Consider the following 26,736-nt stretch of genomic DNA (forward strand, 5'->3'; position numbering starts at 1 on the left):
TTCCTTAGAAATACCATCTATCGTTGAAGATGGTGAAGTTTCTATGAATAATCCGTTTGATATAGCTGAACATTTTAATAATTTCTTTGTAGGTATTGGGGGAAAAAACTAGCTCATGTAATTCCAAGTTGTGAGGGTGATCCTCTGGACTTCAAAGGTTCATTCCCTGTTATGCCATCATTTAGACCCCTTGATTGGCAGCAAGTAAGTGAGATCATTGACCAATTAAAAACATCTGCAGCTGGGCTCGATGACTGGCAGTATTACTTATTAAGCAGGTGAAAGTTTATTTTAGAACCGCTCTTATCTCTTCAAACAGGTTTTGTACCAGATGAACTAAAAGTTGCAAAAGTTGTCCCCGTGTTTAAAGCAGGAGATCCTTCTACTTTTTCTAACTATAGACCCATTTCTATTTTGTCATGTTTTTCAAAAATTCTGGAAAAATTGTTTTTAATAGAATAATTCATCATTTAGATAGAAATGCAGTTATTAATGATTACCAATATGGCGTTTGTAAAAAATCACTCCACCTATATGGCTTTACTCAACCTGACCAACAAAACTTCAACTGCCCTGGAAAACAATGAATTCACTTGCAGTGTTTTTTTGGACTTTTCTAAAGCCTTCGACACTGTAAATCATAAAATACTTTTAGCTAAATTGCACAAATATGGTTTTAGACATACCACTCACAAATGGTTAACCAGTTACATTTCTAAAAGAACCCAGCTCGTTTCAGCTAAAGGATGTTTTCCCAACAGAGCTAAGCTTGACTGTGGGGTACCACAGGGTTCAATTTTGGGTCCTCTGTTGTTCCTTATTTATATAAATGATAAATTTAATGTCTCTGTCACACTATCACCAATTATGTTTGCAGATGACACAACTCTAGTGGTATCTACCACATCCAAATTTTGAAATATTGATTGAGAAGGTCAATTATGGATTAGCTGCCTATAACGAATGGTACAAATTGAATAAATTATCTTTAAATATCAGTAAATCTAATTTTATTATATTTAGTGGAAAAAAGCAGAATATAGGTATAAATCTAATTAAAATTGATGCCACTGAACTACCACAGGTTTCATTTGTAAAATTTTTGGGAGTTATTGTTGATGAGAAATTAAATTAGAAAATGCATGTTAAGTTAGTAAAAAAAAAATCAATCGTATAAGGACAGTGAGCCCTCTTGTCTCTACAAAATGTCTTCCAACATTGTATTATAGTCTAGTGTATCCTTATCTTGCATACTGTAACATGATCTGGGGTAGCACATTCCCTACTCTTTAACAGAATTTTACTTCCTTCAGAAACGCTTTGTCAGAATAGCAACTAGATCTGAACTACACGCATCTTCTGTTCCTTTGTTTCAGAGGCTTAACACACTGACCATCTATGAATTGAATATTCACCAAATTTGTCTTGATTTATAGGATTTTATTGACAAGACAAATGGTAAAATACCCAAACAATTCAAAACTTTCTTTAGAGCTAATTCACTCATTCATTCACACGACAGTTGATGTGTCTTCACCCCCCAAATATCTTTCTTGTCTAGGACAATCTTCCATAGGGGTTAAATTCTGTGGAACCGTTTTTCCCATCTGGCAATCCAGTGTTCTACTGTGGAAGTGTTTAAAAAGCAGTTAAGCCATCTAATAAAGGGAGAGCATGTATAGTAACTTTTATGTTTTCTAGTAGTTGTATTCTGTTTTAAGGTATTACAGGATGGTGTCTTTTTTCAGTTAAATTTTATGTACTTATCCACTTTTCGTTTGCTTGTTATGTTTTAAACAACTTATTACTTGCAAATTTTACGAGATTATGAACTATAGATGGAGGCTTTATATAAGCCGAATTTGGCTTTCTTGCTATTCTCATGTTTTTGATGTATATTTTATTGTGCAAACAAATTACAAAATTACAAATTCAGTTAGTGGTCATGCATGGAGGAGAGATACAGTTGGTGGAGGAATTTTATTATTTTTTTATTAGCTGCTGAGGAGGAACGCAGCAGGAAAGTAAGTTCATAAAAGGATTTGACAAAAAATCTGCTTTTAATTTTTTTATGACAGAGAAATTCTTATTTAACTGTTTGACTTTATCACACAAACACTAATAAGGTGATAGCAGGTGAACCTTCAGCAGGTTATTGATGGAAATACTTATTTTATTTCAGAAGACAAATAGAAGAAAATGAAATTTAACTGTTTTGTCTGAACACATTAAGGATCTCAAAAAGCTTTACTTTACATTTACCTCAGATTAGTTACTCAGTCTTGGATTTATCTCCACAATTTCATCTATTTAATGAGAATCTCAAGAACATTTACATTTTAGTAACATTTAATCAAAACCAAATAAAACCTGATTTTTATTGTGCACGTTCCATTTTAGAATTTTTAAGATCCAATTTGTTATTTTCATTACAAATAATAAATAGAACAGATTATTAAAATGAAAAAAAAAAAATAAAACAAATGTTTCATCTCTGGATTAATTATATATAAAACAAAGACATTTCTGTAAAATTTCAGATTTTACTTCGTATTCCATTTCATTGAAACAATAATAGCCTATTATTATTATTATTATTAATATTAATGTGGAACAAGTTATTACTAAGATTCATATCCATTCTCATGCTTTGCAGATGAACATGTGAAATATAACAGATTTAATTGTTTATTAAATCTTTGAAGGGTTAAGGAGAGGAAGAATGAAGAGAAACAACAAAGTGAGGAATGGAGAGAATAAAGGAGGAGAGCACTAGAAGTTACTTTAGCCGCTAATGTTTTAGCTGCTGCTTTTTCCTAAATGCACAAATGATTAAAGCAATTTTAATGAGATTTTGGATTTTAGAAATATTCTTTGTCCTTTTAAGCTGCTATAAAAACTCCAACATAATCTAAAAGCCATAAAACAAGAACTCACGTAAGCGTTGTTTGCTTTTAGGATTTTTTATGTTATTAAATGTAGTTCTGATTAATTCAAACGGGACTTGAAAAAGAAACAAGTCTGGAGCTCAAATCCAACCCTAAACCCAAATCAAACTTTAAACTGATTTAATGTTGATTTAAAAACTATTTGTTCATAAATGGTCACACACACACACACACACACACACACACACACACACACACACACTTCCTATTTTATAGCAAATGTTTTATTATTGCCCCTCCACTATTTTCAGCTTTCTCTTAGATAAACAATGTTCAATAATCAGATTGTATTTTATTAATGGATCAACTATTTAGGTTTAGTTTAATAAAACAAAATAAGAGCAAACCACTGTTGGGCTTTTGAACTCTTTCATGTGTTCAACATTTTTATTTTACAAGCTATAAACATTTCCCCTAAAACTGAATTAACTACAGGTTCAATAAAATAGTCTGCTGGTTCTGATTCTGTTGACTTCTAGAACCTGCTAAAGTCGAGCCAACAGACTAAAAAGACCCAAACATAAAACACACCTTTTGTTCCTCCGAGGTCGTCCGTCCTCGTTTTAGAGACTAAATGAAATGAAATATTGGTAACGTTCAGTATTCGTTCCCTAAAGCTGAGAGGTTTGTTTTTATCAGAACTAAATTTCAGGACAGAAAATAAAAACATTTTACCATTAAGCTTTTATCTCTGGGACATCATAGCTTTTTCAGTAGTGAAGTCTATTAAACAGTTTAAAAAGTACTAAAGTTCATATGTAAACTTTTAAACCGGCTCATTAAAATGTATAGTTGCTTCAGTTTTTTATTTTATTAAAATTCTAATAATGTAATAGCTTAAATAATGCAGGTATAAACCAGGATGACTCACTAATTTTCAACAAACATTGAGATTCTTTAACTTGCATAATGAATAAATGAATTTATTAAAACTCAATCATAAAAGCTCTGATTGGTTGTCTGACAACAAATTGTACATCATACAGGAAACACACTTGGCAAAAATATTTTTCATCAATGATGCAAAAATATGAATACCACCCCTGACTCTGCACACCTTTAATTTGAGTATTCAATTAAAACAATTTTAACTTGGTATTTACTTCCTGTTTCTCCAATTCAATTTTTGAGATATCAGATTAAGTTCAGTGGTTTCATGAAATCTGAGTTTCAGGCAGGAGGTTGATGTTAAAACTCTGAGATTCAACATTTATTTTGCAACAAGTGTTTAAAAGTGGAGAACAGGACCATCTGTGTCAGTTCTGGGAGTGAGAGAGATAAAACTGGATTAAATGCTGAGGCAGGATCCACATTAACCAGATACTGGTTATTATGATGCATTCTTATGACCTTTAAATTTCCATTTTTCCATTACCTTTTCATAAATATGTTATCCAAAACTATTCAGATGTTTTGATCTTTTTTTTCTTACCCTATTTACAAATAAGAATTTATTTCCATTCTCTGAGCTAAATCAGATGATTTTAGGAGTGTGATCATATTTACTCAGAACCACGCTGACTGTAGAACTGTTTTAATACACGCAGAACCACATCGTTTACCTGTGATGGATTAAAATAACGTTCTACTCTAAATTATTGACAAAAACATGTTCAGATGTCAGGCAGGCAGAACATCAGAGATGATGAATAAAGGAGGAACTTCAAACAGACCAGCAGAGACCAGAACGAGGGAAACCAGGATAGAAGACGGGTAAATGTGGACACGATGGAGAGCCTGTAGGACGTCTCCATCACATTTTATACCAAACAACCTCAGGAGAAACGTAGAACCTCAGACTCATTCTGACTTCATCACTTTTGATTCATACGACAGTGAAGCTGACCCTGATTTAAATTTCTTTTCCTCGTTTAACTGCTCGAGTTTATGTATAATGTATATACATATACATTAGTATATGCTCGAGTACATGTATAATGGTTATGAATCCCAGCTTAGCGACTCATGTGCCTCTTTGCCTGCAAATTCCTTTTCTACTTTTCATCTGAATATTAGAGCTCTACCAAGGAAGTTGGATGGTTTCATTCATTATCTTTCATCTCTCAATCATGATTTTTCTGTTACAGTGCTATCAGAATCTTGGCTTTCAGAGGACTCAAAAGAAATGTTTAATATAACAAACTACAAATCAGCTGACAGAGTAAGAGCTAATAGATCTGGAGGGGGAGTATCCCTGTTTGTCCATTCTCAGTATGATTTCAAAGTGAGGAATGACATTGATTCAACAGCAGATGAAGTAGAATCTCTTACTTTGGAACCATCTATGGCTTGAATGGGAAGAACATTATTGTGGGAGTTATCGGCCACCACATACGAATATTAAAGAATTTAATGAAAGTATATTTTTGTTACTTGAGGCTATTAACAGAGAGAGAAAGCATCATTATATCTTGGGGGATTTTAATTTAACTCTCCATAAATATAAATCTGATGATCTTATTGGGGATTTTTTAAATATTCTTTATTCAAATTATTTTTTTCCTTTGATCCATATGTCAACTCGTGTTAATGAAAAATCAGAAACCCTAATTGATAACATCTTAACTGATGTTGCTCGACAGACATGAAATCTGGTATTTTGTACTCTGATTTGTCTGATCACTTTCCCATTTTTCAATTTTCTGATTTAGATGAAAAGAAGATTAGAAATACAAAGAAAATATTATTTAACAGAATTACGAGTAAGCAAAACTTTAGTGAGTTTAGATGTGTTAGCTGACACCTCCTGGGGGGGGGGGGGGGGTAACAAGGAGAATAATGCTGATCTTGCATATCACAAGTTCATGGCAGTTATTTCAAACTGTTCTGATAAATGTTTTCCTTTGGCTAGATCTGTCAATAAAGCTAAGCTAGCATTTAATAGGGAGTGGTATACATCTGCCTTGAGGAAGCTTTTAAAGAAAAAAATTAACTATATAAAAAGTATATTTCAAATCCTACTCAGATGAATCATGCTGCGTATAAATTAATCATAAATACACAAATTCTATTAGATTTGGAAAAAAAAAACTATTTTAGCAAGAAATTTTATAAATGTTCAAACAATATAAAATCTTTTTGGAAAGTTATTACAGGATTCTTCAGAGACAACCATCTATCGTTGAAGATGGTGAAGTTTCTATGAATAACCCGTTTGATATAGCTGAACATTTTAATAATTTCTTTGTAGGTATTGGGGGAAAAAAAACTAGCTCATGTAATTCCAAGTTGTGAGGGTGATCCTCTGGACTTCAAAGGTTAATTTCCTGTTATGCCATCATTTAGACCCCTTGATTGGCAGGAAGTAAATTATATCATTGACCAATTAAAAACATTTGCAGCTGGGCTCGATAACATATCAGTATTACTTATTAAGCAGGTGAAACTGTTTATTTTAGAACCGCTCTTTTATCTCTTTTGTCTCTTCAAACAGGTTTTGTACCAGATGAACTAAGTTGTCCCCGTGTTTAAAGCAGGAGATCCTTCTACTTTTTCTAACTATAGACCCATTTCTATTTTGTCATGTTTTTCAAAAATTCTGGAAAAATTGTTTTAAATAGAATAATTCATCATTTAGATAGATATGCAGTTATTGATTACCAATATGGCTTTCGTAAAAATCACTCCACCTATATGGCTTTACTCAACCTGACCAACAAAACTTCAACTGCCCTGGAAAACAATGAATTCACTTGCAGTGTTTTTTTTTTTGGACTTTTCTAAAGCCTTCGACACTGTAAATCATAAAATAATTTTAGCTAAATTGCACAAATATGGTTTTAGACATACCACTCACAAATGGTTAACCAGTAACAGAGCTAAGCTTGATTGTGGGGTACCACAGGGTTCAATTTTGGGTCCTCTGTTGTTCCTTATTTATATAAATGATAAAATTTAATGTCTCTGTCACACTATCACCAATTATGTTTGCAGATGACACAACTCTAGTGGTATCTACCACATCCAAATTTTGAAATATTGATTGAGAAGGTCAATTATGGATTAGCTGCCTATAACGAATGGTTCAAATTGAATAAATTATCTTTAAATATCAGTAAATCTAATTTTATTAAATTTAGTGGAAAAAATCCAAATATAGGTACAAATCTAATTAAAATTGATGCCACTGAACTACCACAAGTTTCATTTGTAAAATTTTTGGGAGTTATTGTTGATGAGAAATTAAATTAGAAAATGCATGTTAAGTTAGTAAAAAAAAAAATCAATCGTATAAGGACAATGAGCCCTCTTGTCTCTACAAAATGTCTTCCAACATTGTATTATAGTCTAGTGTATCCTTATCTTGCATACTGTAACATGATCTGGGGTAGCACATTCCCTACTCTTTAACAGAATTTTACTTCCTTCAGAAACGCTTTGTCAGAATAGCAACTAGATCTGAACTACACGCATCTTCTGTTCCTTTGTTTCAGAGGCTAAACACACTGACCATCTATGAATTGAATATTCACCAAATTTTTGTCTTCATTTATAGGATTTTATTGACAAGACAAATGGTAAAATACCCAGACAATTCAAAACTTTCTTTAGAGCTAATTCACTCATTCATTCACACGATAGTTGATGTGTCTTCACCCCCCAAATATCTTTCTGGTCTAGGACAATCTTCCATAGGGGTTCAATTCTGTGGAACCATTTTTCCTATCTGGCAATCCAGTGTTCTACTGTGGAAGTATTTAAAAAGCAGTTAAAAGCCATCTAATAAAGGGAGAGCATGTATAGTAACTTTTATGTTTTCTAGTAGTTGTATTCTGTTTTAAGATATTAAAGGATGGTGTTTTTTTTTCAGTTAAATTGTATGTACTTTTCCACTTTCCGTTTGCTTGTTATGTTTAAAAACAACTTAGTACTTGCAAATTTTACTAGATTATGAACTATAGATGGAGGCTTTATATAAGCCGAATTTGGCTTTCTTGCGCCCTCCTGCACTGTATTTATTTTTTTATTATATATATTTGCTATTCTCATGTTTTTGATGTATATTTTATTGTGCAAACAAACAAATTACCAAATTACAAATTCAGTTAGTGGTCATGCATGGAGGAGAGATACAGTTGGTGGAGGAATTTTATTATTTTTTATTAGCTGCTGAGGAGGAACGCAGCAGGAAAGTAAGTTCATAAAAGGATTTGACAAAAAATCTGCTTTTAATTTTTTTATGACAGAGAAATTCTTATTTACTGTTTGACTTTATCACACAAACACTAATAAGGTGATAGCAGGTGAACCTTCAGCAGGTTATTGATGGAAATATTTATTTCAGAACACAAATAGAAGAAAATGAAATTTAAATGTTTTGTCTGAACACATCAAGGATCTCAAAAAGCTTACTTTACATTTACCTTGGATTAGTAACTCAGTCTTGGATTTATCTCCACAATTTCATCTATTTAATGAGAATCTCAAGAACATTTACATTTGTGCTTACTATTTATAAACATTTTAGTAACATCTAATCAAAACCAAATAAAACCTGATTTTTATTGTGCATGTTTTATTTTAGAATTGTTAAGATCCAATTTGTTATTTTCATTACAAATAATAAATAGAACAGATTATTAACATAAAAAAACAGAAATGTTTAGTCTCTGGACTAATTATATATAATAAAGAATTTTCTGTAAAGTTTCAGGTTTTACTTCGTATTCCATTACACTGAAACAATAGCCTATTATTATTATTATTAATGTGGAACAAATTATTACTCAGATTCATATCCATTCTCATGCGTTGCAGATGAACATGTGAAATATAACAGATTTAATTGTTTATTAAATCTTTTGAAGGGTTAAGGAGAGGAAGAATGAAGAGAAACAAAGTGAGGAATGGAGAGAATAAAGGAGGAGAGCACTAGAAGTTACTTTAGCCGCTAATTTTTTAGCTGCTGCTTTTTCCTAAATGCACAAATGATTAAAGCTATTTTAATGAGATTTTGGATTTTAGAAATATTCTTTGTCCTTTTAAGCTGCTATAAAAGCCATAAAACAAGAACTCACATAAGCGTTGTTTGCTTTTAGGATTTTTTTATGTTATTAAATGTAGTTCTGATTAATTCAAACAGGACTTGGAAAAAGAAACAAGTCTGGAGCTCAAATCAAACCCTAAACCCAAATCAAACTTTTCATTGATTTAATGTTGATTTAAAATCTATTTGTCCATAAATGGTTACACACACACACACACACTTTTCCTATTTTATAGCAAATGTTTCATTATTGCCCCTCCACTATTTTCAGCTTTCTCTTAGATTAAAAAATGTTCAATAATCAGATTGTATCTTATTAATGGATCAACTATTTAGGTTTAGTTTAATAAAACAAAATAAGAGCAAACCACTGTTGGGCTTTTGAACTCTTTCATGTGTTCAACATTTTTATTTTACAAGCTATAAACATTTCCCCTAAAACTGAATTAACTACAGTTTCAATAAAATAGTCTGCTGGTTCTGATTCTGTTGACTTCTGGAACCTGCTAAAGTCGAGCCAACAGACTAAAAAGACCCAAACATAAAACACACCTTTTGTTCCTCCGAGGTCGTCCGTCCTCGTTTTAGAGACTAAATGAAATGAAATATTGGTAACGTTCAGTATTCGTTCCCTAAAGCTGAGAGGTTTGTTTTTATCAGAACTAAATTTCAGGACAGAAAATAAAAACATTTTACCATTAAGCTTTTATCTCTGGGACATCATAGCTTTTTCAGTAGTGAAGTCTATTAAACAGTTTAAAAAGTACTAAAGTTCATATGTAAACTTTTCAACAGGCTCACTAAAATGTATAGTTGCTTCAGTTTTTTTATTTTATTAAAATTCTAATAATAATGTAATAGCTTAAATAATGCAGGTATAAACCAGGATGACTCACTAATTCAACAAACATTGAGATTCTTTAACTTGCATAATGAATAAATGAATTTATTAAAACTCATTATTAAAACTCAATCATAAAAGCTCTGGTTGTCTGACAACAAATTATACATCATACAGGAAACACACTTGGCAAAAATATTTTTCATCAATGATGCAAAAATATGAATACCACCCGACTCTGCAAACCTTTTGAGTATTCAATTAAAACAACTCAAACTTTGTAATTACTTCCCGTTTCTCAAATTCAAATTTTGAAATGAGATTTAGTTCAGTGGTTTCATGAAATCTTAGTTTCAGGCAGGAGATTGATGTTAAAACTCTGAGATTGTTTTTTTTTTATTTTGCAACAAGTGTTTAAAAGTAGAGAACAGGACCGTCTGTGTCAGTTCTGGGAGTGAGTGAGAAAACTGATTAAATGCTGAGGTAGGATCCAGAACAAGTTGTAAATAGCACAGCTCCAGCTGATCCTGATAAAAGCAGGACCAGATGATAACTCAGGAGGTCAAAGTCATTATGATTTAAAGTGACTTGACTGGAGTTTAGACTATTAAATCAATGCGATCCCATAACTTAGTTAAAAGTATTTTTAGATAAAGCCCATTATACTTTTCTGCTTTTAACTGTGCTCCACAGCGCCCCCTGCTGTTATACAACACTGATCATTGTGATGACATCCAATCATCCCCAGTCCAAGTAATGATTTTTAAGTAAACTTCCAATAGGTTTAATCCCTCACATTGATTCTCATTGAGCTGTTTTGCAGATCATTTTAGCCCATCTAGTGGTACACCAGAGGAACGTTATTTCCTGCTTAATGTTCCTTCCGACCCCCTTTTGTGTCGGGACTCATGCGGTTTTGCGTTGACCAGAATAGACAAGGTTTTTTTTAAAATCTACATCATGTTTGTGTGTCACTGGACACCACAATTTATTTTAAACCCTCAGTAAATACCTTGTTTACATCGAAAAATTTACCTGTAGACTCATTTTGATGGGGTTGAAAACTCAGGTATAGACAGAAATAGGAAACAATTTACCACCTGCTCTCTTATAATCATATTAATCACATTTACCTCATTCTAAATCAAATCTGATCTTTAATCAAAATTTATTAAGCACTTTCCACACAAATGCAGCTCAAAGCGCCAAACAACCTGACAGTAGTCGGTTTCCCACCCCTCCCACACATTCACATGAGATCTCCTTTGCATCGCCCTCCTCCTCTTGAGCTGAAGATGAATCTCCGTCTGTTTCTTGCCTCAGTGCTAAGCTGCTTCCTTCAGATGCTTTCAGTCAACTCAGTAAAATAATTTCACCTCATCGGTAATGTGGTCAAATCTGTGCCCTTGCCTATTATCAAGGCCCGAATTTTTGCTGCAATAAGTAAAGAAAACTCACTTAACACGTCGTTTCCGTTTGGACCTGGCTCTTAAGAGTTGATGCTGTTACTTAATGCTCCAAGACAAAAGTTTCAAACCAAATATTTTATTTCAGATATAACGAACTTTAACATAATGTGTGGATAAATATCCCTGTTTTGGGTAAAATTGTACAAATGACACAATTACAATATATTTTAATTGTAAGACTAAACAAAAGGTCAAATGTTTTTTTTTCCTTAATACTGATCTTCATTACCCCATTTACAACCAACACGCCAGTAGTTACATAACATTTTGTAGAACAGCAATTCCCATTCTATGCTTACATCTCCAAACACAAGTTAAATAACAGAGGCTGGTCCATTCTGAAGACTTCGGTCATAAAACAAATTTTAGTATTAGCATTTAATTCGACAGCCTAGAACAAATACAGTTAGATGACGTTGTTATATGTATAATATGCCACTAGAGGGCGGCCGTGAACAAAGAGACGCAACTAGAACATTCCAGTAGCCCCGCCCTTAAGGGGAGAGGTCTGACCACGCCCCATTATGTTGTTTACTAGTTTTAGGACACTTCAGGACTTGTTTTTCGACGTTTACAATATATCGGAACTTTTGCATTAAAGAAAACATCTTTATGATCATATTTTCATCTCTTTAAAGTACATTTACAGTTTTATAGAGAATAAGATTTCAAATGTTAGTTTTTAACGATTGCATTTTTCTATTTTTGAGTTAGAAACCATACACATGCATCCCACCCCACCCATATTTTCTACCATTCTCACCATGCATTTTGTACGCACAGTTTCATCCACCGAGGTAAATTTATAAGTCTTTTAAACACCACACTAAACCACCTTTATTTTGGAGCACGAGACCAAAAATTATTCCGATCACGCGCCCAGTCCGTCTGATGTCATTATACTTCTGTTTTTTATGGAAACGTCTCTTTGCTTCAGCGACGACAATTCTGCAACGAATAAAACAAGTTTTCAGGAATCACAATAAACAGTCAGAAACCCCAAATTAGACCCGATCCCGCCAAGAACCCCTACAGGAAACGGAGACTTCACTCACGGTCCCGAGGCGAACCCGCTCCAACAACCTGCTTTTCCTTGACGTCCGTCTTGTTTCGGGTCAGTCCGCAGTACACAGAGGGAAGAATGTGACGCAGCTCCCTTTATATAAACACCCACTGGCTCCTTCTGGAAGATTCCATGCGCCTCAATCCAGTCAGAGTTTACGAAGAGAGCCACATCCGGTACAGACTGTCAAAATACAGGCCCTGTCTCACACACACACACACACACACACACACACACACACACACACACACACACACACACACACACACACACACACACACACACACACACACACACACACACACACACACACACACACACACACACACTCTTTATTTGACATAGCGCATTTAAACACAGCATGCCAGTTGACCAAAGAGCTTCACAGCCAATAATCACAAAAGGATCTCTGAAACCAAGCCTGATAAAACACATGTTGTCTCTGAGGAGCTGAGTTTTCTAAAAATCTTTAAAGATGATTTTGACAAATGACCAAAAAATAAAAATAAAAAAGAGTAGGCGACATTAGTCACCTAATATCACGTGGTTCCTATTGTGGTATATATATATATATATATATATATATATATATATATATATATATATATATATATATATATATATATATAAAATACATAAAAAGAGACCAAGAATAAAAAAAGGAAACAAAAATGGGAAAGACTATAGAAGGAAATTATTTGAGCAGAAATGAATCCACAAATATCATGGAATTAAGGATTTGAAATGGAAAGAAAAGCCCTTCTGGTTCAAATTAATGAAAAAAAAAAGCTGTCTAAGGGTGATTTATGCTTAATTATTTATAAAAAGAACTGGTGTAAAATAAATTTTCTAATTTTGGCATGATTAAAACAGGTTTAAATTCAGAAATGTATTCTGCTCTGTTAAAAAACAAAACATTTATTAGCAGATTTTGCTTTTTCAAAAAATGTATTCATACTGTTAGTTACCGCAATTTTAGCTATGATGTCTACGTGTAAATCTTAATATTGCAGTTTGGTGTTTTATTAAATGTTTGGGTTTTCTGTATTTAAAAGTATTGCATTTAACAAAAAATGTAGTTTTATTGATTATTTTTATAGCTTATATTCAATAAACAACATTCTAGGACTAACTTAGTCTACATTTTTTTTCATCAGAGAAAAAGGACACATTAGGTTTTTTAAATTATGATTGAGATTGTTTGATAAAACCTTTCACATTTTGTAAAGATTATTAAATGAATCATTTTATGTGTAACATTGTCATTTGTTAATGTTGTATAGGCCATATTATTGAAGTTACATAGCTAACATTCTATGAAGGTTTTGTGGAGTTCATAAAATACAAAACTTGCTTGCTTTATTTTGAAGGGTAAGTTGAGCCACTTCCGTTTTGAGCCATTATATTTCTACAACTTAAAATATTGGTTGGACCAATAAGAAACCTAATCTTCCAATGGGTGGGTTTCTGCAGACTGTTATTCTGTGCCAGAAATTTCTGGAAAGATCCGGAATAGGAACGTCTAAAGTCGATTTGTTGTGCCCATCACAGTTCTGGAAATAATTTTAATGTATCTGTTAGGGTGTGGAACTCTGAAAAACCCTTTTAAAATTATTTCTGATTATGATCAGTCACTGAGTTTTTCATTCAGGCTGAACATGAAAATGATCTCCTACACCTGTCTCCTGCATTAGCTTCTGATAGAAAATAGAAGGCCAAACCCTATGTATGTATGTCGATGGGCCAAACGCTAAGATCTGAGAACAGGGTATCTGCAGGTTTAAGGGAGCCACATTTAAGACTTTTTAAGACCTTTTACAAGGCCACTTTGACCAAATTTAAGCCATTTTTTAAAATGACATTTAAACTATAATTTCCAGCTATTGCCTGGAACCGGTGCTAACCACGGTGCAATCTCCCACTACCTTAACCAGCTAATGTGCTCATCTTAAAAAGCCCCCTTTCACAACCAACTGAATGTGTTCCGCTTACGCCAACATCGTACACAAAAAATGCTGAACACTAACTAGAAATTGATGAAAATTTGATAGAAATAAAATAATCTTGTTTATTGGGTCTTTGGTAATTTAAGACCATTGGAAAATGTATTTAAGGATTATTTGTCATTTTTAAGGATTTTACATCACACTGTCACGTAACATTCATGGACTCAGCCGAGTCGCAACAGGGAAGGCTGTTGTTGGTTTACCATCTTAAGAATATCGCCAGAGTCCGCCCCATTCTCTCTCAGGCCAATACGGAGATGCTAGTGCATGCTTTTATAACCAGTAGAATTGATTACCGCAATGCCCTGCTTTCTGATCTTCCCAAAAAGAGCATCTCAGGTTTACAACTTTTACAAAATTCAGCAGCACGTGTCCTGATGAAGACCAGGAAGCGGGAGCACATCACTCCGGTTTTGAGATAGCTGCACTGGCTCCCCGTATGTTTCAGGATTGATTTTAAGGTTCTTTTAATGGTTTTTAAGTGTCTTAATGGTCTTGGGCCTTCTTATCTTTCAGAAATGCTGTTACTATATAAACCCTCGCGGTCTCTGCGCTCCTCTGGCAGCCGTCTCCTAGTTATCCCTAAAGTTAAGACTCACACCCACGGCGAGGCGTCCTTCAAGTATTAAGGCCCTCGCCTTTGGAACGGGCTGCCGGAGGACCTCAGGACCGAAGGGAACGTCCAGGTTTTTAAGAATAGGCTCAAGACCTATACATATACATATTTATCTCTTTTAATTAATTTTATCATTTTATCTACATCTTAGTGTTTTTACATGATTATGTTTTCTTTTACTATCTTTATAATCACTTTTTATCAGTTACTTTTTATCCATATTAGCTTTTGTTATTTTACATGTTATATATTTTAAATCCTCCAGTGTTTCCTCTGCTGAGCCCTCTGCCTTGGGGCCGGTGGGTCAGGGGCGGCGGCGGCCGGGGCGCGCCTCGGGTAGTGCCCGGGCAGTGGTGGGGGTTTCTGCCCTCCGCCACTCGGTGTCATGGGCCGGTGTCTTGGCTGCTGCCGTGGATCTGTTGCTGCCAGGGCAGATGGCTCCGCTGATGATGTGTCGTTCATTACCTGACCCATCTGAACTCAGCCTATTGTTTCCTCTGGTGTTCACGAGTGTGTGTGTGTGTGTGTGCATGGACGAGTGTGCGGGTGATTGTATGTCCACTTTGGAAGTTGGATGTGGGAGGGGAACCATAATTTTTAATTGTTTTATACTTGGGGAGGGGGGCTGGGATGGGAATATGGGATCTATGGGGCCATTTTAATCTGTAAAGCACTTTGAGTTGCATTTTTTGTATGAAAAGTGCTATATAAAGTTGATTTGATTTGATCCAGCGCCTTGGGCTTCCTGACAGGGTTGCGGAAGGGCTTTATAAATAAAGCTTTGATTGATCCAGGAGACAGTAGAGACCGTTCTGACTGGTAGAAGCTTAGCATTAGCAACACTACCACACAGAAAAAACTCCTCCAGGCCTGGGTTATTTATGGAGATACAACATCTAGGTGGCAAGTTAGTGGCAGAGTCGCATTTCTGTTATCCAATCTGAAGCAAGATGTCCAAATATCAGGAAAAAGACTCCAAATCCTGCTGTGTTGTGTCATTCTTTCTTATCTTTTGTTGACTATTTAAAATCAAACTCCCAGTTAAAGTCCCATTAGTTTTCATCGCACACTGGTGAAATGACGTCTTTGTGTTTGATTCATACCTGTGGGGAGCAGTGAGCTGCAGCTGCGGCCAGGAACTATTTGGAGATTTAACCTTCCCCCCCCATCCAACCTCTCAAAACAGAGTGCATTTGGTCACCAACCACACACACTACTTTTTTTTTAAAGTGATGTATTGCATTACTCCTCAAATATGTAATGAACTCCATTTTAAAGTATAAAAATCTTGTATTTGCCTACAAAGAAGTTTAAAACTGGGTTGTTAAGGTTGAATATGGAACAATTTCAAATGATATTAAAAGATCTAAAACCAGAGTTGAGTTTAGGTGAAACCCAAGACAGATGAACCCAAATAAAACAGTAACTGTTTAGGCAGCAATTACAATCTCCACATGCTAGATGTCACTTTGGTGTTTCTGTTCCATATTCAACCTTTAACTGATCTATGAATCTTTGTTAAATTTTTAACAGGAATCAAAATTTCTAAAACAAACAAAAGAAACAAAAGCCAGAAAAAATGTGTTTAGGTTTATTCATCTTTGTTGTATTGTCCAGCAAGGCAAAGATGAAACATCTCAATCACACACAATCAATGCTTATTGTCTTATGAGGCAACATCTTGACATATTTAAACTTCTAATGTAAAACATGAAAAATATTCTCTATAAACATCTGTGCAACTCAGAGCTTTTCATAAATATGTCACATTTAGAAAGTTAGCAATAATGCTAAAAGGTCCCAGAGTCCAGATTCAGGGTCCCTTCAGTCCACCTCCTCAATAGTGGGCCCCTGGGTGCCGCCTCGTGCCTGCTCTCCACAAGAACCAGTGGGCATCCCTCCCTGATACAGCTTGCGGATGATAGGGTTGCACACGTTCTCCAACTCTTTCTGCTTGTGTTGGTACTCGTCTTTCTCAGCCAGCTGGTTGTTCTCCAGCCAGGCGATGGTTTCCTGACACTTCTCAGTCACCTTCTTCTTGTCCTGGTCACTAATTTTGTCCATCAGCTTCTCGTCCTCCACGCTACTCTTCACATTGAAGGCGTAGGACTCCAGAGAGTTCTTGGCAGCGATCTTCTCCCTCTGCTGCTCGTCCTCAGCTTTGTATTTGTCAGCGTCCTGGACCATCTTCTCGATCTCCTCTTTGCTCAGTCGGCCCTTGTCGTTGGTGATGGTGATCTTGTTCTCTTTGCCCGTGCTCTTGTCCACCGCAGACACGTTCAATATGCCATTGGCATCGATGTCAAAAGTGACCTCGATCTGAGGGACCCCTCGGGGAGCGGGTGGGATTCCAGACAGCTCAAACTTGCCCAGCAGGTTGTTGTCCTTGGTCATGGCTCTCTCACCTTCGTAGACCTGGATCAGGACCCCGGGCTGGTTGTCAGCATAAGTACTGAACACCTGGGTTTGTTTGGTTGGGATGGTGGTGTTGCGTTTGATCAGGGACGTCATCACTCCTCCGGCAGTCTCGATCCCCAGTGACAGAGGCGCCACGTCCAACAGAAGAAGGTCCTGGACGTTGCCCGAGGTGTCGCCTGTGAGGATGGCGGCCTGGACGGCGGCGCCATAAGCCACCGCCTCATCTGGGTTGATGCTCTTGTTCAGCTCCCGACCATTGAAGAAGTCCTGCAGGAGTTTCTGGATCTTGGGAATTCTGGTTGAGCCTCCCACCAGGACGACGTCGTGGATCTGTCCCTTGTCCATTTTGGCGTCCTTCAGAGCTTTCTCCACGGGCTCCAAGGTCCCCCTGAACAGGTCGGAGCACAGCTCCTCAAAGCGAGCCCTGGTTATGGAGGTGTAGAAGTCGATGCCCTCAAACAGGGAGTCGATCTCGATGCTGGCCTGGGAGCTGGAGGACAGGGTCCTTTTGGCCCTCTCACAAGCAGTGCGCAGCCTCCTCAAGGCTCTCTTGTTATGGCTGATGTCCTTCTTGTGTTTCCTCTTGAACTCCTCCACAAAATGGTTCACCATGCGGTTGTCAAAGTCCTCTCCTCCCAGGTGAGTGTCACCGGCCGTGGCCTTCACCTCAAAGATGCCGTCATCGATGGTCAGGATGGACACGTCGAAGGTGCCTCCACCCAGATCGAAGATCAGGACGTTTCGTTCTCCTGACCTGCCTTTTTTGTCCAGTCCGTATGCGATGGCAGCTGCCGTGGGCTCGTTGATGATCCTCAGGACGTTGAGTCCTGCGATGACGCCAGCGTCTTTAGTGGCCTGTCGCTGGGAGTCGTTGAAATAGGCCGGGACCGTGATGACAGCTTTGGACACCTTGTGGCCCAGGTAGGCCTCAGCAATCTCCTTCATCTTCACCAGGACCATGGAGGAAATCTCCTCAGGGGAGAAGGTTTTGTTCTCTCCTTTGTACTCCACTTGAATTTTGGGCTTCCCTCCATCTGAAACCACCTTGAAGGGCCAGTGCTTCATGTCGGCCTGCACCACTGAGTCATCAAACCTTCTTCCAATCAGCCTCTTGGCATCAAACACAGTGTTGCTGGGGTTCAGAGCCACCTGGTTCTTGGCTGCGTCCCCAATCAGCCTCTCTGTGTCAGTGAAGGCCACATAGCTGGGGGTGGTCCTGTTGCCCTGGTCGTTGGCGATGATCTCCACTTTTCCGTGTTGGAAAACCCCCACACAGGAGTAGGTGGTGCCCAGGTCGATGCCGATGGCCACGTTTTTAGCTGCACACATCTTGGCGACTTCACTTTGTGTCCTAAAGTAAAAAAAATCTCCTTCGGTAATCTTTTTTTTAGTATTAAGTAATAGTAGTTTATTATTGCAGTAAAAATAAAATAACAGAAATCATAGAAAAAAGTGAAAAACTACGTAGACAATGGAGCTTCAGTGGACTGAATTCTGCTTAAAAGTAAATTATTTTCCCATTACATGAAATGGGAAAAAAAAAGTTCAATGAAAAAGGACCGATTTTAGTAGAATTATAAAAGAAAAGCTTCTCTTTTCATGTTTAACTTTTAAACAGTTAATTCACTTCAAATATGTCAGTAGCAGTAAAATGAATGTTTACTTACTGAAGGTTAAAGAAAAGAATGTCGTTGAAAGAATGAGATTCCGCCGCTGGTCCGCTCCTCTGGCTGTCGCTGTCAGTGTTCGGCTCTGCCTCCGCCGCCTTCATTTATTGCGAATCGTTTGGTTCTCGTCATTTCTCGAGGTTTCTGTCTGACACTCCTGTCCAATCACGAAGACCGGCACCCGAACTTGCGTGATGACGTCACGCGCTAGAAGTTTCCACAATTTTCTCTTTGAGCAGAGAAGCGTCCAGAAAACCGGAGAACACGCCACTGAGAAAATATTTAATTCAATAAGAATTAGACATTCAGTTAAGAAAAGACCAGAAGTGCAAACCTATTAGTATAATCTATTTAATTAGGTGGTTTAAATCTTTATGAAGGTATTATTAACATTGTATTTGCACAGCACAGACAAAAGGTATACCAAGGCACTTTACAGAAACAATAAAACAAGCATAAAAAGCATAAAAATACAGTAAAACAAGTAACGCAATAGGAACAGATAAAACTAAATGAAAGAGGTAGACACCAAGTCTAAAAATAGATCTTCAGCTTTAAAACTGCCACTGCGGTAGAAACCTTTATGAAGCCATATACATATATATGTATGTTTTTATTTAAATAATTGCTTTTGGTAACTCATACTTATTATTAGAATTTGGGAACAAACTATAGTTATACCTAACTGGCTATTTCAGTTGGATGGTAACACCACATTTAGCAACAATCACACGCTTTTCATTGAAACCCAAGTATTTAAATCAGTACATGTTAAATTCACTTATTGGGATTAACCCCTTATAAAATAAAACATACCGGAACTGTAAAAGTAAAAATAATTAATTCATTCTTATTCCGTTTTGCAATGTTTAACCAAGCAAAGACACAACATAAGACATTTTTATTTTCTTATGTCAGATTAACTTTCTAAGTTTATTTTGATAACAGAAGATCATACATTTAATAAATTTCACACACAGTGATCCCTTAGTTTAATTGCATTAACGATAATTCTACAGAAACTAAATAAACTTGGAAATCAATATTGCTGCCAAACCCCTTTGTCTCCACTAGAGGGAGACACACCATTGATTTCATATTCAACTACAGGCAACCTGGAAGTCAACCCTGTAGTCTGCTCTGTGACGCGGAGAACAGCTCTGAACCATCCCAGTTTATATTTAATGACCTTTATTTAATTATTTACTCACACTCTTTGTTGTCAACTTGCAGATCCTATCAACATATGCACATGAAAACCTCAGATTTACATTCTACTTAATATTTGGCCAAATAATGATTGCACTCATCATAACATGCATGAATTGACATTAGTATTTTTCCCAATAAAAAAAAACTCTTATAAGGCCCTTTTCAAGGCAGATCATCATTTGTGTAGTCATGTCAGTCAAAATGATGAGGGATGAGGATCAGCACCTCCAAATCTGAGACCATGGTTCTCGACCGGAAAAGGGTGGCTTGCCACCTCCGGGTCGGGGGAGAGGTCCTACCTCAAGTGGAGGAGTTTAAGTATCTTGGGGTCTTGTTCACGAGTGAGGGTAGGAGGGATCGGGAGATCGACAGGCGGATTGGTTCGGCGTCTGCAGTCATGCGGACGCTGAGCCGATCTGTCGTGGGGAAGAGGGAGCTGAGCCAGAAAGCCAGGCTCTCGATTTACCGGTCGATCTACGTCCCAATCCTCACCTATGGTCATGAGCTTTGGGTAATGACCGAAAGAACGAGATCGCGGATACAAGCGGCCGAAATGAGTTTCCTCCGTAGGGTGGCCGGGCTCAGCCTTAGAGATAGGGTGAGGAGCTCGGACATTCGGGAGGGACTCGGAGTAGAACCGCTGCTCCTCCGGATCGAAAGGAGCCAGTTGAGGTGGTTTGGGCATCTGGTCAGGATGCCTCCTGGACGCCTCCCCGGGGAGGTGTTTCGGGCATGTCCTGCCGGCAGAAGGCCCCCGGGTCGACCCAGGACACGTTGGAGAGGTTACATCTCCAATCTGGTCCGGGAACGCCTTGGGGTCCTGCCGGAGGAGCTGGTGGACAAGGCCGGGGAGAGGACGGCCTGGAGCTCCCTAATTGGGATGCTGCCCCCGCGACCCGGACCCGGATAAGCGGAGGAAGACGAAGACGAAGAAGATGTCAGTCAAAATGAACTATACTTGTGAATGCTGAATGGTCATTCCTTATTAGTTCTCATTTTATTAGATTTTATTAGGAGCCTTTTTATTTTGTCCATAAACCAGTACTGGTGTCAGGAAGTCTAATTTTTCATGAATGCTTGCTTTTAAGGAAAGAACTACTCATTTGGAGCAACCGACACACTTTTGCAGGTTATCAACTGGGTTGGCTGTTGTGAAAATGTTATGAGTGATGTGATAAATGCATCAGAGTGACTGAGAAAAACTGTAAGGAGAGCATTATTTCGTTTATTTAGCTCTTCTTGTGTTATGTGCCGTGCCCCTTTTTGGCCACAGGATGGCCTCAGTCGCCTTCTCCCGGTGAACAGGTGTTGGTGGTCGTTCATAATCTGGGAGCTGCTGTTAAAAGCTGCTCTCCTGCCCACTGTCTCTGAGAAGATCCAGGGCAGTGAAGGCTCGGAAGAGTTTTTACTGCGCTCTTCTCCTCGCGCGCGCGCGTGTGCGTGTGTGCGCGCGCGTGTGTGTGCGTGCGTGCGTGCGCGCGTGTGTGTGTGTGTGTGTGTGTGTGTGTGTGTGTGGTCTCGGCTTTGAAACCCCCCATTCGATAGATTCTGATCCTGACTTTCTGGTAAACCCGACTTAGGAACTGACTTTGGCTTTGAGTGTGGATTTTCCCAGCATCCCTGCTTAACAGGGTGTCTTTCCATTAGTTTGGAAAGTGTAGAGTTATCGCGTTTCCTTTAACCCCCTTTTTTTCCAGCCCTTTTGGCTCGGCATCTTTTGTTAGTCGTTTTGTCAGCTGTGAACTCCTGCCTTTTGTTTTGTTTAATAAAATACTTTCTTTTGGACACTTACACTTTGTTATTATTCCTCCCACACTCACACTTTATTGCTCCCTCTACCACCTCATCACTCCTAGAGAGCTGAGGGACGTAATATCTTGTTAGCATTCAACTAGCTGCAGGAGTGGAGCAGCCCTGATCAATAAATCCGTCCTTTTAATTCAAAATGTCTGCTGTGGAACTGACGTACTAGTCCTGTCCCAAATTATTTTGTAACACGTTGCAGCTACTAAAGAATTGAGATAATGATATTGTTGAAGCCAAGGCCGCACCAGCAGAGACAGAGAATACAGAAAACGAGGCATGGCTAATGCAGTTTGAGGTCAAGATCAAAACCATAAAAGAAGCTCAAAGAAAACAAAACCAAAAAACAAAAACAGGAATTTATTTTATTCAAGTTTGCTTAAAAATAAATGCAACAACAAAAAAAATATTTTCTTTGGTTTCAAAGCGGCACAATGAATGAATCACATCTCAAATCATAGCAAGTTTGTCTTGTTTCATTTATTGAAAAAGTTTCTATCATCAAAACTGAAATGACCCGACAAGTCGCACTAAACTCCACTCGACTTGAACTATCTGGCACTTTACTGTCATGTTTAGAGTTGGAGGTTGGAACCAAAATGCAGAAATCCCAGAACGACTCAAGGCAGGAGAGGTTTTTAAAGAAAACAATTCCTTTATTAAGGAGGATGTGCAAAAATCCACGGCACAAAAATAAGATTAACTTTCAAAACAAACTGAAGACTCGAAAAACAAACAAAACTCACACATGAGCAAAGACTCGGGAAATACTCGAGAGGGGAACGAACAACGTAGACAATATGACAACGAACCAACAAACACTGAGGGACGAGACAGGCTTTTCACAAAGAGGGAGGCAATCAGGGGAACAGGTGACAGGTGTGAGGAGTGAGGTCTGGAGGGAAGACAGGTGCATTCATATAACTAAATAGGGGAAGAACTAAAGCAGGGGGGAGATAAACCATAATCTCAAAAGCGCTAAATAACTAAACTTAAAGACTAAGGGCAAAAAGATAAACAACTAATGACTAGCGGGGTTAGGAGGACTAAAACTAACCACGAACTATGAGTGAGTGACTAGGAGGAGACATGAGGGAAGCCTAGAGGGAGCTGGGGACCACAAGAAGACACATGATGAGAACCTGAGGAAGAACAGGAGGGGGCTGGGGACCAAGGGGACACATGAGGAGAACCTGAGGAAGAACAAGAGGGAGCTGGGGACCAAGGGGACACAGAACATGACATTTACAGACACAAAGAAAAAGAAAAAATGGGAAAATCAGCTGGGGACCCCGTTACACTCGCAACGATTTTAAGTTGTTTGTAGTCGTGTCTGAGAGGCTCCTTTCTCACTCAGTAAGTCATGGACAAAAAGCCCATCAGCAAAAACTCATTAAAACCAAGATAAAACCCAGTAAATAAGCCCTCGATATGAAGAACCAAAAACGTGATCTCAAGACCGACCGTACTACAATATTAGATAAAGAGACAAAAAGCATGGAACATGATATTGTTCATGAAATGGTAATAAGATGAATGTACCCTGTTTTTTCTACGTTTTATTTGGTAGTGGTTCACATCCTCCTGGAGCCAACAGCTTATGACACCTTTTGTGACTTCATATAAAGTGTGCTGCAGTTTCAACTGAAGCATGTGTTTGTAAATGATTTCTGAGGTGAAAGATAACCTCATACCTGCAAGGCAATGCAGAGGGTGTGTGTGTGTGTGTGTGTGTGTAAAGGAAGAAGTTAGAGCTAAGATGCTAGAATTAAAGAGCTAGTATCAAAAACAAACAAAAACCCTGATAACTGAACTTTTATTAAAAGAAAATTTATATTTGTTCATTTTAATCTAATTTTGTGCTTTAGCTGCAGCTTGCTCCAGAGTTTTCACAAGAGCCTTTCAGATGGTTGTATATGAGATGGTTTTCTTTCATTTGGGATGTAAATGTCACAGTGACTGATGAAGGTTGAAATGTAGATGGACCAGTAGGTCAGTTCTTTTTTCCCCATGAGACTGGAAAGCCCTCATTCCTGCAAATGACACTCCAGTCTAGAGCCACAGCCTCAGCTCGTTCTCCTTCTGGCAAGTTTACACTTTGCTGCTGACTGCCCTGGTGTGTGCTAGGCTACAGCTGGCCCGAAGAACAGACCCATGTCACCTGTAAAAGGTAAAAATAACAACAACAACAAGCACAATCCAAAAGCAGGATCAGGGACAATGCCCAGCTCTGATGAAGCCATGGTAGGGTGGCAGGTGAGGGTGGAGTCCTGAGCATTTTCAGCGTCACAAACAGGCTAAATCTACGGCTTCAGCTGTGAACCATAAATGACATCATGAATCATGTTACTTTGCTTTGACACATGAAAGATTTCAAAATGTGGAAAATGTAAAGGAAAACTTCATAACCCTTTAAAAATAATTAGACACCAGCATGAGCACAGGTCTGCCTGACTTAGACAGGAAGGCTCCATTTACCTAACGCCTCGTTTGGTTTGAATGCATTTACAGTTTGTCTCTATTGTTTACACACATTTTCTGGTACTTGAGACACAATGACCACAACATGTAACCAATTCACCAACCCCCTTAACCAATTCTGCTAAACTACAAGCACAATTCCTGCTTTGCACTCAAACTGTAAATCTAAAATACACTTTTTTCAAAACACTACACACAATTCTCTGCTGTTGGTACAATGTTCATGCAGAAAATATCTTGTTTTCACAAGGAACACACTGCTGTTCAAATATGCACACTGACTCATCACCAGGGCAAACACCCGTTTTACAATCAGCAATCAGAGCTTTAGCATAAAAGGGCAACAGGTGAGCTCTTCTGTGTTGGAGCAATGGATGCCAACATTGGAAACAGAGCCAGAGGAGTGAGAGTGAGAGGACGAGGAAGACCAAGGACTGCAATCTCTGATGAGATCCGAGCCACTTTGGTTGATCATGTGGTCAACCATGGTCTTACAATGAGGGAGGCTGGGCAAAGAGTACAGCCAAATTTGAGCAGGTACACTGTAGCATCCATCATCCGGACCTTCCGAAATGAGAATAGGTAAGAAATTCTTCTCTCACTATAAAATGGCAGTACTGCATATCAATACAATCAGTATTCAGTGAGTATATAGTAGTATTGCCTGTGGATGGTTTTGTTGGACAGTAAAAATACTGTAAAGTATGTTTCCAGTATTTAGGAAATGTATACCTACTTTGTGTTCACAGTATTTTAGTATTTGTTTGGCAGAACTGAAAGATTACCGACACGAGGAGGTCGGGAACGTCTTCTGTCTCCTGAACAGGAAACTGAAATCATGAACATGGTCCTAGAAAAAAATGCCATAACATTACGGCAAACACAAAGAAAAATAATAGGAAACAATGACATGTTTCAAAATATTGATAGAGTCAGCTTCTGAACACTGGACCGTGTCTTGCGCAGATACCCTCTCAGGATGAAGCAGGTCTACAGGTTGCAGTTTGAACGCAATTCAGAAAGAGTCGAAGAATTGCAGTATAACTATGTGCAAGTGAGTCCCACAACTGATGCATCCACTCAACACTGTGTACAGTAAATTATACATATTTCAATATTGAAGTCACAATGATTGTGCTTCACAGTAGTGACCACTCCATGGATTTGTGTGTTCAGAGTGTAAACACAATACTCAGAAATATTTTACGACATATGTACGTATATGATGGTACAGCTCCCATCTACCTGAATCCTTTTGCAAAGGCTTACGTCTCGGCCCGGCCGCTCCGGTCATCACAGGATCATCGGCTAGCAGTGCCTACACCACGCTCGGGACAATCCAGACTCTTCTCATGCATCATTCCACAAATGTGGAATGACCTTCCAAGCATTACCAGAACAGGAGCTTCCTTCTCAATTTTCAAGAAACTCCTGAAGACCATGCTCTTCAGAGAGCATCTTCTAAACTAGCACCCTCCCTGCACTCGTCCCCCTCTCTACTGTCCACTCCTTGTTCCCTCCTCTCCATGACTGATGTCAAGTTGTTGTTGTAATAGGCTCGACATACGGGAGGCAACATCGCCTCTCCTCCATTCATTTTCAATGAGACGCGCGACAAAGCGATAATCGCGGGTCTCCCTCCTACCAAGCGAAACGCGAAAAATGTGCGTGGGAAATTTTGTGCTCGTGCACGTGTCGTGCACGGGCGACCCAGCGACGCGATCCCAGAAAGTTGAAACATTTTCAACTTTTCATCGTTGTCGCTCGGACGAGGACCAATCAACGGAGGTTTCATTCACTGACCAATGAGCGGACAGGATGCTCCGTACATCTCCGAGCAAACATGGAGGAGAAGTTGATTATTATTATGTTTTATAGTAAAATCAGAAGTAAGATTTCACATAACTCTAGCAGCACCTTGTGAAACATCATATCTACCACTTTATTAACTCTGAACTGCTTAAATAACCTTAATTCCCTCCAACCTGACACAGCCAAACAAAACAAGGGAAGTTTCGATTTCGCCATGGAACAGAACGCGTAGACGGCTTTGCCGCTGCCGCGGATCGCCTCCCGTGTGTCAGGTAATAAAAGCGACGGCGACAAATTTCGCTGATCGCGGTCGTTTGTTGCCTCCCGTGTGTCGAGCCCATTAGCCTCATTGGCAACATGCCGATTGTTACTTGTAAGTCGCTTTGGACAAAAGCATCTGCTAAATACTTGGCC

The 26,736-nt window shown here is 38.1% G+C and overlaps 1 protein-coding gene and 1 long non-coding RNA gene across 4 annotated transcripts in view; both read right to left on the reverse strand.

Annotated features, from left to right (window-relative positions):
- The window catches only part of LOC107373895 (heat shock 70 kDa protein 1), a 230,475-nt gene extending 211,319 nt beyond the window's left edge, over positions 1-19,156 (reverse strand). Inside the window, exons 1-2 of one of the 2 annotated variants that reach the window (XM_015942035.3) lie at positions 19,015-19,156; positions 16,507-18,698 (exon numbers count right to left, since the gene is read on the reverse strand). In XM_015942035.3, the coding sequence (XP_015797521.3) occupies positions 16,754-18,698; positions 19,015-19,118 (2,049 nt within the window). In that variant the 5' untranslated portion in view covers positions 19,119-19,156 and the 3' untranslated portion in view covers positions 16,507-16,753. Of the gene's footprint in view, positions 1-16,506; positions 18,699-19,014 lie in introns of those variants that run through there. The other variant, XM_070551480.1, reaches the window with a different exon arrangement.
- Positions 11,305-12,436, reverse strand: LOC107373896 (uncharacterized). 2 transcript variants are annotated; one of them, XR_001571391.3, is made up of 2 exons: positions 12,278-12,418; positions 11,305-12,192 (listed from the first exon to the last, which is right to left on the reverse strand). It is a non-coding gene; the product is annotated as an uncharacterized lncRNA (long non-coding RNA). The 2 variants fall into 2 exon arrangements; XR_001571392.3 differs by having other exon boundaries at positions 11,477-12,192; positions 12,300-12,436.
- Positions 19,157-26,736: the final 7,580 nt, after the last annotated feature.

The sequence above is a fragment of the Nothobranchius furzeri genome, chromosome 5 (genome assembly GCF_043380555.1).
Source record: "Nothobranchius furzeri strain GRZ-AD chromosome 5, NfurGRZ-RIMD1, whole genome shotgun sequence".
NCBI lineage: Eukaryota > Metazoa > Chordata > Actinopteri > Cyprinodontiformes > Nothobranchiidae > Nothobranchius > Nothobranchius furzeri.